This window comes from Podarcis erhardii (assembly GCF_964252035.2).
Source record: "Podarcis erhardii genome assembly, chromosome: 14".
Lineage (NCBI taxonomy): Eukaryota > Metazoa > Chordata > Lepidosauria > Squamata > Lacertidae > Podarcis > Podarcis erhardii.
This window is the reverse complement of record NC_138503.1, coordinates 37,913,258-37,924,970: the sequence shown is the minus strand read 5'-3', so window position 1 is coordinate 37,924,970 and position 11,713 is coordinate 37,913,258. Positions and strand designations below refer to the sequence as shown.

The following is an 11,713-nucleotide window of genomic DNA, read 5'->3' as shown; positions in this document are numbered from 1 at the left end:
AAACAAGAAAAGGACTTTTGGCCATGCCAAAAAGAGCAGAACATTGAAGATGTTCTGCTGATGTGGCATAAAAGTTGCCTGATCGCTCTTTTTAGGAGCATACCAGTGAGGAATGAGGATAGAAATAGTGATACCATGAAAGCAGCTTTGGAAGATTGCAGTCCAACCACATTGTTTCCCCTTGCTTTCTATAGTAAGGAATATTGTCTAAATGCAAAGAGCTATACGCCATGGCCATACTCACCATGACACCACCGCTCCAGAATAGGTGGTCAGGTTTGGCTTAGGTTTGAGTCAAGCTTAGGCCAGGCTTTTTTTCAGTTGAAACTCGCCAGGTGGGCACCATTGCCATTATAAGAGAGCAAGGGAGCCATTCATGATGAGTTTCAGCACCTCTTTTTCTAGAAAAATAGCACTGGCTTGGGCTACATACCAGTCATGGCTACAACCACCAAGAACGATATAGAGTATATGACTGCCACCCATTTGGGCTCTATATGATAATTCTTTAACAAACATTGTCTCCTGTCTATTTATTCATTTTATCCGACTGTCCAAAATGTAGACACTGTGAAGCCAGACTGAAATTCAGCCCTGACATTACACACAACCATAGTTTCAAAGAAGAATCAAAGAAGGCCATGGGCTCACACACTATTATCTGTTCCCAGAAACAAATGCCTCTCTCCCTCCTCTAACCTATTTGGTCTTATGCATGATTTTTGATAACCCTGGTTAAGGGTGTTTCTTAATTCAGGACACTGGTTCTGAAAGAGGATCCTATGGCCCACCCCTAATCCCTAAACCACAGTTGTATCTGTAATGCCTTCCTATGCTAATGCTTCTCTAATCAATCAACATCCTCCCTTCTATGCTAGAAAACATCCTTTGATAGTGGACATAAATCACCGTTCTCTTTTAAATGTTATGTTATGGGGAATAGTTCCTTAGTCCCAAGGTCTGGAAGAGAGGACAACAGAGACGATGCCCTGGTGTCCCGTAGTCAACCCAGTACAATCTATGTATCTACACCCAAATGGAATCTTTACAAAGCTCTTTGCTCCAGTGACTGCAGTGTGATTTATCTTCAGAACAAATGCTGTTAGCTAGAATGTTTATTGGTCCATAGTCTGAACCAATATGACTCGTGATGTGGATGGAAGGTTAATCCTTAACAAGTCAATGGATGCCTAGTGCATTCATATTATTACACCCTGAAGGCTACACTGTAATACCATACCATGTTCAGATCTACACTGTACATCTCCACCCCATTTACTCCATTTGAAAATTTGGCTATTTATTATTCATGAAGCCCTTAGTTAAGAGCATCATAATAAACCACCATAAAAGTGCAGCATTGCAAGCCACAATAAGCATTGCAAGCTCAACAACTGAACCTGGCTGATGTGGAAATGAACAACTCACTGGACATAATCCACAATAAATAAGGTAAAGGACCCCTGGACGGTTGTCCACTCAAAGGTGACTATGGGGTGCAGCACTCATCTCGCTTCAGGCTGAGGGAGCTGGCGTTAGTCCACAGAAAGCTATCTGGGTCACGTGGCCAGCATGACTAAACCGCTTTTGGCACAATGCAACACCATGACGGAAGCAATGACGGAACGCCGTTTACCTTCCCGCCGCAGTGGTACCTATTTATCTACTTGCACTGGTGTGCTTTTGAATTGTTAAGTTGGCAGAACCTGGGACAAAGCAACGGGACCTCACCACCATCACGTGGATTCAAACCGCTGACCTTCCAATTGGCAAGCCCAAGAGGCTCAGTGGTTTAGACCACAGCACTACCTGCTAATAAATAAATAAGGTACCGGAGGCAGGAACATTATGTTTCGGGACATGTTAGGTTGTGTCTGTAGTGTGGTTTTATAGTGAAAAGGATGTATAATCTAATAAACATAATACATATTCTTTTTGCAAGTGCAAAAGTAAAAGTACAGGGAGCTGCTGTCTGGATGCATCCTCAGATCATATGGAATAATTAACAACAGCATTCCAATTCTCTGTGGCCTACTGACACTACCATTGCCAGTTCTGGGACGCAGCCCCAAAAGAAGCGATAGTGAGAAACCCATTTAATGGAAAGTATCAGGAAGGGGAAGGGTCACATAGCCAAATCTAGGAAAAAGGAATACATCTTCCTGCAAGTGTTGCCTCCATTTTCAGTACTGCACTATTGTATTGATGAGTCAAGACCAGGATTTTAATGATACCTTAACGCTTGTTTCTTTGGAGAGCCCTGTTTCGTACTGAGGGCACACACGTAAGGCGAAGGAGCCTGTTGACTTGACCCGGTTTGCTACATGTCCTGGATCTGCTGCCTCCTGGAAGGTCCGAGTCCATTCCACTGAGCGTGTCCGAAAGACAGGCTCAGAGCTCCCTGCAGGACAGCCATGCCTGGGGCTGAATTCTGAGCCTGTCCCAAGTCTCACAGGGCTGCAACGGCCTGCAGTTCTGCTTTCAGTTGGTGAACTGTCAACAGAGCCAGGGCAAGACTTTCTGGCCCCATGACAAAGGGGTTTTGGGAAATCCAGGCTGCTGGTGCGGACACAGTAGGCCTGCCTCTTCTCTGTGATGCGCAGCAGCTCTATCTGCCGACTAGGAAGCACAAAGTCACTGTCATAAAGCTCAGGGGGAGGCCGAGGCTCCTCTGGAGGAATAGGGGGTGTCTTTAGCTCATGGTTCTGCAGGACGTCAGGGGCACTGTCCCTCAAAGGGCGTGGATTTCTTCTACTGCAGTACTCAGGCCCTGAAGAGGGGTAAAGAAGGTCAAGCTCTCTGGGGCTTTGGGCTCTGCTGGAGTCATAGTCACTGTCTGTAGCTAAGAATACTTCTGATGAGCCCTCTTCATCTGAGATTCCATGTGAATCTGAAAGAAAAAGATAAAAAGATTACTTCTTTATCAGGGAATTATCTTGGAAGAATGTGCAGTAATTCACTCAGACAAGCTATACAAGTGGACCTGAGGGTCAAACCTTTTTCTACTCCAAGCCTGGGAGTTCTGATTGGCTAGAGCAGGGGTGAGGAACCTCTGGCTCATGGCCAATCTTGCTCTGCCAGGTTGTTTTCCTGGTAACACAAACTGAATGGCAGTTGTGTTACATGTACAATCCTGGGAACTGGATGTAACCTGATTAAAACATTTATGGGCAAGCACAACATCATCAGTTTACTTGGAAGTGATCTTTGTGAGTCTCTTCCCAATCTAGTCTCCTTCCTCTTTCTTTTTAAGATTGGAGCAAAAGGGATTCTGACACTCCACTCTTGCCACTCCACTTTTGCCCAGTTTCTTTTCACTGCCAATTTTTAACCATTTTTGCCTGGAACATGTTTATCCCACAATCCTCAAACAGATTCTGCACATGCCTTCCTCATTTTTCTAGAAAATATATATGTACAAGGGAGGTGAATACCGTATTTTTCGCCCCATAGGATGCACCTAGTTTTTCGGGGGGAAATACAGGAAAAAAATTTTATTTCCCCCCCAGCCCCCAGAACAGGCTGCTATCTCCCACAGCTAGTGGAGAGCTGCGCAAAGCCCAAAGCCTGGGGCGTGCTGAGCTTAGTGCGCCGTAGGCTTCAGGGTGCAGGCAGCTCTCCGCAAGCCACGCAGCTCTCCCACGGCTTGTGGATAGCTTCCTGAAGCCTGGAGAGCGAGAGGGGTCGGTGCACACCGACCCCCCTCACTCTCCTGGCATCAGCGAAAGACTGCATTCGCACTATAGGACGCACACACATTTTCCCTTCATTTTTGGAGGGGGAAAAGTGCGTCTTATAGGGCGAAAAATACGGTAGTTTAGGTGTCGTTACTAACAAGTAGCTGGCAAGAGGTACTAGAGATTATATTAAAGATTACAATGCATCAGATTCCGACAACTCCTAAATTTATGCTGTCAGGATATCTGGAAGGCTTCATCAAGGTTAATGATAGAAGTTTTCTTATTAAAATGCTGGTGACAAAGATAACTTGGTCTAGATAATGGAAGTTGTGATAGCACCTTCAGCTTTACATGCAGTGGTTAAGGAGGGAAAGACTGCTTTCATATGTAAAGGCCTATAAAGCAGATAAATCCAAGGAAATCAATAGCAAAGAAAAGGATGCATTTATTTATTAAAATATTTCTATACCGCTGTATCATAAAAAATACATTACAGCAGTTTACAACAATATAAACAGAAAACCAAATAGTAAAATTATAAATGTTAAAAACAAGTTAAAAGCAGAAAGAAATTAAAAACAAACATCAATAGACCATTGTAGGGATGTACTATTAATTGCCTGCGTATGCCTGGTGGAATAGAAAATTTTTCAGCAAGCTTTGAAAAGTTGACACATAAGGTGCCCAACTAAATCTCTATTGGCAGGGTGTTCCACAAGACTGGACTGAGGACACTGAAGGCTTGATTTCTCGTGGTTATCAAATGAGCCTCATCAATTCAGGGAACGACCATAGATGCTTCTGCAGATGATCTCAGTGATCGAGCTGGAATATAAAGATTCAAGCGATCCCCAAAGTGCCCTGGACCCAAGTTGTTCAGTGCTTTGTAAATCAATACAAGAACCTTGAACTTGGCTCAGTAATAGGTGGGTAGCCAGTGCTGCTCTTTTAACAATGCTGTCACATGTTCTTGACTAGAAACTCCTCATCAGCAATCTGGCTGCAGCATTCTGCACCCACAAAGAACACATTATAGTATTCTATCCTCGAGGTTACCAATGCATGGACTGCAGTGGTTACCAGTGCATGGACTATCCCTGTCCAGGAACAGCCATAGTTGGCAAACCAGATGAAGCTGATAAAAGGAACTCATAACCACAGGGGACACTTGGGCCTCTAGTGACAGATGTATCCAGGAGTACCCCCAAAACTTCTTCTAAGGGAATGCAAACCCATCCAAAACAGGTAACCACCCACCTAAAGAGCCTTTATTCAGTGAAACAGATTTATCTGTAAAATGGATTTTGAAAAACATCTAGGCAAAGAGAATAAGTGAGAATAAGCTATCTAGGGAGATAAAGTGGTAGAATGTCCTTGTCAGAATGCTTCCAGAAGAGGTTGTCCAGACAGTTACTGGAGAGGTTTTAGATAAGATACCTTGTGTTAGAGCAGAGGGCTGGACTAGGAGAGGGGATTGAATAGCAGTTATAAAAAGTCCAGAAAAATGCAAAGGAAACTCTCACCAGAGTTGAGCTTGCGGCTCATTTCAGGAGAAGGGGTAGGTGAGGGAAGGAAGTCCAAATGGGAAGAGGTTGATCGTGTTTTCTCCTTTAGTACAATGCTAGATTCTTCAAGAAACCATGTGAGAGGGATGCCACCAGAAGGCTGCTTGTACCGGGCATGCTGCAATGCATCCATCATCCAGCGCATTTCTCGCCAAATCTCCTCCATTTGCTGTCCAAGAGAAAGTCACAGAATCAGCTCCTTTTTTGACACTGAAAAATCATTCAGGAGGCTGCGCAGCAGGCTAGCCACAAGTTTTGCCATCTTTGTATGAGAAGGAGTTGTACACGCATATTGATGGATGCTCTTAAAGATCCTCCATGTGGGGTGGATCTGGTTTCTATATACTTATGTTAATACACATGTAGAGCTTATGCACACTGGGGTGTAGTCACTTGGTGTGGCATGGGTAACTTTTTACAGCCCTGAAACTACCCCACACATTCCTTGAAACTCCTTAAGACTGCTGTGCTGTGCTACCAATCTGGATAAATAGGGTTCATTCATTGAACATGTCTCAAACAGGAGCACTTTCCTAGGATTGCGTCATTTCTCATAACTCCCCCTCTAATCCCCACTCCATACTTATTCCCTGAATTCAGGATTTTGCAGAGAAGTAAATTTACCCAAGGCCATAATAGAAAGTGGCATAAGATCAATTTCTTTTTAAACAGTCATTGAAATTCCCTCACATCTTGACCCTTTGCATTCAAACTGCCAGGCAGTTAAGATCAATCTCAGGCAGCTAAGCTTCATTTTGGTGGTCCACAGTGTTTCTTTGGATTTGTGGTTGAAGACAGGAGATGGCCCATCCATTGCATGAAATATTCATATTGATTTTTAATTGTATTTTTATTGCATGCTTTCTTATTTTGTATTTTATTGTGTTACAGTTGGAATTCAATGTAATTCAAATCGTAATACAATATATATATGAAGACAGGAGTGCCTGGCGTTCTCTGGTCCATGGGGTCACGAAGAGTCGGACACAACTAAACGACTAAACAACAACAACAACAACAACACAATATATAAAAAATAAAAGAATAAAAATACAATTAAAAGCACAGTGCGTTACAATTGCTACAACAGGAAGAAAAAGCATTAAGTGGTCTGCCAAGACCTTCAGCAATTTTCAAGTGGTCCATGGGGGGAAAGTTTTGGAGTCAATGTTCTAGAGGACAAATTTGGATTTGACAAGAGACAAGCTTAACACTTAGATGGGCTTGCTGGCTAGAGCTGCTGCATGCCTTTGAGATCCTTCATTATTGACAATAAATAAATCTTAACGCAGCACAACACAGCTGAAATCATGCTGGCATCACCAGCCAGATGCTTTGACTAGTAAGAAAAAAAAGTGGGAGTTCTGGGGTAGGAGCTATCCTATAAAATGATGTTGGTTACTTACTACTAATGTTCTTTCTGGAGTATGAAGCAGGATCCAGTAAACAGTGAACTAACACTCCCACTGCCCTAGAACAGCCAGGATCGTGTTGTTATATATTCTCAGAGTGTGGCTGGGCATCTATATGACAGCAGAACAGGAAAGATCTGCTTCAAGGACCCTAATTTGCAGAAGGTCTGCCGCTCAGCTACCAAGCAGTTAGTGTTAGCCAGGCTGGGTCTGGATGGTATATATGCCTCTGGGTTAATAGGTCATTGCTACCACATACCCTGAAATGCCAGGTGAAGGAGGTTGAAAAACAGGTCTACTGGACCAAAAAGGTACTTGCCAGGATGATGTGGGTTTCTTCCTCAACATCTTGGAAATCAGTGGGGTTCACAGAAAGGCATATAGAAATCCTCTTGTCATGAAGATTTAGGGTGCCCAACCCCTCTGCTCCTTCATCCAAAAACCTGGAGAACTTGTGGTTGTCCATGGTCTCCTGAACCACTGCTGAACTTGACTTAATATTAACTAGGGAAACTCCATTCTCTGCTTGCTGAGGAAGTCTGCACATTTGCAGGGCCCTTGATGTGCTGGTCATTCTTGTAGAGAAGGCTGGCCTCCACCAAAGTCACCCAGCAGGAAGGATTCCTGTGTGGCATGTCTCTCCTTGCATGTTCAGGTGCACTTTCACTGTTATGGTGTGGACTAAGCCATAGGTGAAAGTGAAACTGTCATGCAAAGGCCTAAAAGGGTGAATAAGATCACTCACAACTCCAGCTAGTCTATGCTATGAGGTCACTCATCATCATTTCACATCCCCTGAACCATCCTTCCCCAAGCAGAGGAGACTGGCAATGGATGTCATCACTTTGGAGGGAGGATTGTGAAGAGGTGATACCTTTGCATGACTGGATATACTTGTCCTTCCCTTCCCTTTTAGACAATAGGCAGAAAAAAAGCAAATTAATAAGGAACCAGGAGCTGGCAAAGTAAGAATAAAAAACCATGAAGGAATAAGAAGCAGGATCTGTAAAAAGCTCTGTCTTAAGGCAAGGTATGGAGCCAGAGACTCAAGAGTTGACTGATACAATCATTTTGGTTCCATGTGACCTTGCCTGTCCTAGGGCAGTGAGATTGTTAATCCCCTGTTTACTGGAAACATTTTGCATGCAATCCCAAAGCAAGAGAGCAATATTCCAGCAATTAGCCATGTAAAGAGGATATATTGGATTGGTTATACAGGGGATCAGCAATTTGTTGCCTAGCATATCATGCCGAGCATTTGACACTTAATACTTTCTACTATTCCTCTGTAACATACCTGTATATAGTCCTGAACTTGTTGATGCCTCTGCTTGGCGGTAGTTAATTCTGAGTCTGAGAAGGCCTCCCTGAGGCTCTGTTGAGAGAGAAGTGACTCCAGCTCCAAGAGGGCAGACACTTGGCAATACTGACTAATGAACTCGTGGTCATAAGTGAAAAAATGAACTGGAAAACAAAGGGAGAGGAGGGGGTCAAGGATTACCATGGGACAATCAGAGAAGCAGATCTAATCATTGCCAACAGAACTGGAGCTATATATAAAGTAGAAAAAAGCTCACAGATGAATTTGGACTATCAATATTTGTTTGATTTTATTGCAGTTGCCAACATGTATCTCATATCTACCCCTCCCCCCAAAAACCCTCAATTTGTTACTAAAAGAAAAAGTTAAAAAATATTAAAACTTGAACTTTTTTTTTAAAAAAAAATCTCTTTGCTCTTGTAAGTTCCCCAGTGTCATGCCATGATGCTTAAAAAAATGTGTCCACCTTAAAAAGAAATATTAAACTGACTGCTCCCATGGTTCCCCCACTGTGATAATTTAATGGGGAAAAGGTTTTGTGACACCCACCCACACATTATGTCCTTAAAAGGGGACCACACCCACTTTTACACTGTAGCCACGTCTATTTTCATAATTTGGTCCAGAGGGTTAGCCATGGGTCAATGTAGCCTTCAACCTGAAAAAATTGGTATATATGTGGTCCTCAGGCCAGGGCTGGATTAAGACCTTTAGAGGCCCCAATCACTTAAAGATTTTTAAAGTACTTTTTAAGAAACTCATTGAATTAAGGATGACATGAGACAGTCCCTTTGTGAAGAAGCAGGAAGCAGAGGACAACAAAATCGATACACCCCAAAGGGTCCCCATGTAGCCATTCTCACCTAGCTCAAAGATCTGAAGTGGAAGTGTGAGAAAGCCAGACCGAGGTGTGTAAGGATTGTTCTGGCCAGGGGCAGTACACACATCCTCGGAGGGAGGCAGAAGAAGGAGAAATGAGACCTGTCCTCCGAAGTCCAGAACTTCCTGACTGTACAGGCGAAAATCTTTGGCCTGTAGAATTCAAACATGAGAAGGCAATGTTTTATTGATGTACAGCCACAACTTAGCAACCAGTTGAACATGTATGGGGGATGATTCTTTGAACTGAAATGGCTTTTCCCTAATATTGGGATATTTCTGGAAGACATCCTTTTAGATATTTGCCATTGTTCATAGATACATTCTTACTAAGTTTTGGCAAAGTAACATAGAAGGCCAACAAGGCTTTACATAAGAAGCAAATGAACTTTTGGGAGGTGGATAGCAGGATCTAATGTTTAGACTGGCATTTCTGCTGCTGTCAGACTCTCCTAATCCTATAGGGTAGAATACCCTTTTTTTAAAAAAAACTTTTTTTTAAAAAAAAATAAATCACTCCCAGGGGTTCATCTTGCAGGCTTCTTTTGTTTAATCATGCCAAAAAAAACTAGGTACAATAGTTTTAGCCAATATTTATAAAGTTGACCTACTTTAGACATTCTCTGAGCTGCAGTCCTATCTTACAATTTGCACTACTGCCTAAGCAGGGACTGCTTACACTGCAGTACAGAGAATCTGCATCAGAATGGGAATCATTTCAGTGTAGGGCTCACCCTTGGCTACATTGTTCTTGCTTATAAAGAATAATTTCTATCTGTATATTGGCTTAATATTCATGATATGAAGTAGAAATGTAAAAAATGTAAACTGGCGCCAGTACAGTAATGTTTCACTGAGCTACAAAATCAGCAATACCTCTTTTTCCTCACACACACAATACAGCCCTGCCTAAAAGTTACCTCATGCAGTGGGATATTGACCAATTGCATCAGCTCTTTGATTGCTACTTGAAGCTCCTGAAGGAAGAGATTCTGGGTGGTCTCGAGATTTTGCTCTGTGGGAATTGGCTCCTCCACACTGGCTTGGTGTTGCAGCCACTCCCATTCCTCCCTTGAAAAGAAGACATAGGGATAAATGCACAGATAGCTTACATGCAGTAAATGCCTAGGAAAAAATGCACATGATTATGTTGTTGCTTGCTAGGACGTGCATTTTCACACTTCTTCTGGAAGTGCTTTCATATAGGAAATGTGTGATGTCTAAAGAAGCCCTCAACGTCTGCATATCATCAGGACATTTAGTATGGGAATGAATATGGACTTTTCACATGAAACCTGGCTTTTTCACTTGGAAGGAACTAGGGCAAAGAGCTAGGAGCAGGGGAAAAAAATAATTTTTGGACCACTAAGTTAGGTGGTATAAGCCATACAACCCTCAAGTTCTTATATTGGACCCATGAGCCAGCAGAGCAGAGAGAGTTAAAAATATCTCACTGCCATAGTCTGAGATCAGAATAGGAACCTGCAGTTGCTTCAGAAGTTACAGATTGGTTATACCACCTGGAGCTGCTATCACATGATTGATATGCAGCCAAAAGATCTCAGTTCAGTATGTGACTTTTCCTTACTTAGTACATATAACATCATTTAATGAGCAATTCATCAGATATCTGGAAATATCTTCTTTTAACATCACCATCTCAACCTGCTGGCAGACCTGCCTGCCCTGTCCATATATTCTCTCTTCCATTTCTCTTGACCGTACCCATTTAGCTGTAGTCAAACCAACAAGGGATCTCCCTAACTCTAACCCTCTGACTGAGAGCAAGTGATGTAGAGCACAATGGGATTAAGAAATAACCCTGTCCATCAATTTATGCTGCAGGCCTGGATTGAAAGCCCTACCTGGAGATGTTTGGGTTGCTTCGTATCTTCACATGACATAATATGTTGGGTAAACGTTCAGGCACCAACACTCGGATCTGGTCAACAGCACTACAGAGCTTCAGGTAACCCAAATAGAGACCTGGGGGGAGAGCCTGGCTGCTTCGCTGGTGGTAAACCAGCTTGTCCTAAAGGGAGAAAATGACCATAAAATGGCACATCTTGCTGCAGAAACCTGACAGAATTCAACCGAGAAAGAGGGACCCCACAACAAGGCTAAGATCCCAAGATGCTGCTGTTCTAGCCAGTAAGGGTTAAAACAGTGGTGGATTAAAAAAAGAAGAAGAAGCAGAAGAAGCAGATCAAACAACAGTTTGTGTGGCTTGAATTCAAAGTTCAGTCTAGCTATTTTGTCTGCAGCTTCCTGGATCCAACCAAGACCAAAAGCCTCAGGAGACAGACTGGCACGGGGCAGGAGGCACCAGAAATTTTACAAAGGAGACTGTTGTTGTCAGATATCCAGACTAGTGCTGCAATCTCCAGGAACAGAGACTGCGTTGAACTGGCCCTTTAGTGGTTTGGCCTTTGCTAATCCTGGCAATGGCTTTGAATAAGCACTTTCAATAGACCCTTGTACAGGTGCTTGAGTGCCTTTTGTTGCTGGAGACACTTGGCTGACTGAGAGGAAATGAAAAGAGAGGAACAACTAGAGGAGGGGTCAAGAGGAGGAGGAAAGGCTGGGCACTCACGGAAGGGATTCTTTGCTAAGACCTGCTAACAAGCTGGGAAAACAACTGTGACTGGATGCAAGAAGGGTAAATGTATCAAAAATAGTTATCTGAATCCCTAGTGGGAAAACTTACACCTGGGAAACCAACTTTTCCTTTGCCTCTGCAAAGTGTCACATACCTTGAATAAGAACTAAGCAAAAAAGAAGCTGAACTTCTGCACTCCTAAACGGGCTTAATGCAAGCCAAGTGTCACCACAATTTAGCCCCAGAATCCATTTTGC

At 43.0% G+C, this 11,713-nt stretch overlaps 1 protein-coding gene and 1 long non-coding RNA gene across 14 annotated transcripts in view; one reads left to right on the top strand and one right to left on the bottom strand.

The window, feature by feature from the left end:
- LOC309329068 (ankyrin repeat and fibronectin type-III domain-containing protein 1-like) overlaps positions 1–11,713 on the bottom strand; it is a 367,804-nt gene that overhangs the window by 8,100 nt on the left and 347,991 nt on the right. For all 12 annotated transcript variants that reach the window (XM_081839531.1, XM_081839539.1, XM_081839537.1 and 9 more), the window contains 6 exons: positions 10,723–10,889; positions 9,778–9,928; positions 8,842–9,010; positions 7,955–8,121; positions 5,204–5,414; positions 2,235–2,890 (listed from right to left, as the gene is read on the bottom strand). In XM_081839531.1, coding sequence (XP_081695657.1) covers positions 2,235–2,890; positions 5,204–5,414; positions 7,955–8,121; positions 8,842–9,010; positions 9,778–9,928; positions 10,723–10,889 — 1,521 coding nt within the window. The remainder of the gene's footprint in view (positions 1–2,234; positions 2,891–5,203; positions 5,415–7,954; positions 8,122–8,841; positions 9,011–9,777; positions 9,929–10,722; positions 10,890–11,713) is intronic.
- LOC309329376 overlaps positions 1–11,713 on the top strand; it is a 12,059-nt gene extending 346 nt beyond the window's left edge. The window contains exons 2-5 of one of the 2 annotated variants that reach the window (XR_014151100.1): positions 4,387–4,606; positions 5,295–5,497; positions 10,703–10,826; positions 11,122–11,713. This is a non-coding gene — a long non-coding RNA (uncharacterized lncRNA). The remainder of the gene's footprint in view (positions 1–4,386; positions 4,607–5,294; positions 5,498–10,702; positions 10,827–11,121) is intronic. The other variant, XR_014151099.1, reaches the window with a different exon arrangement.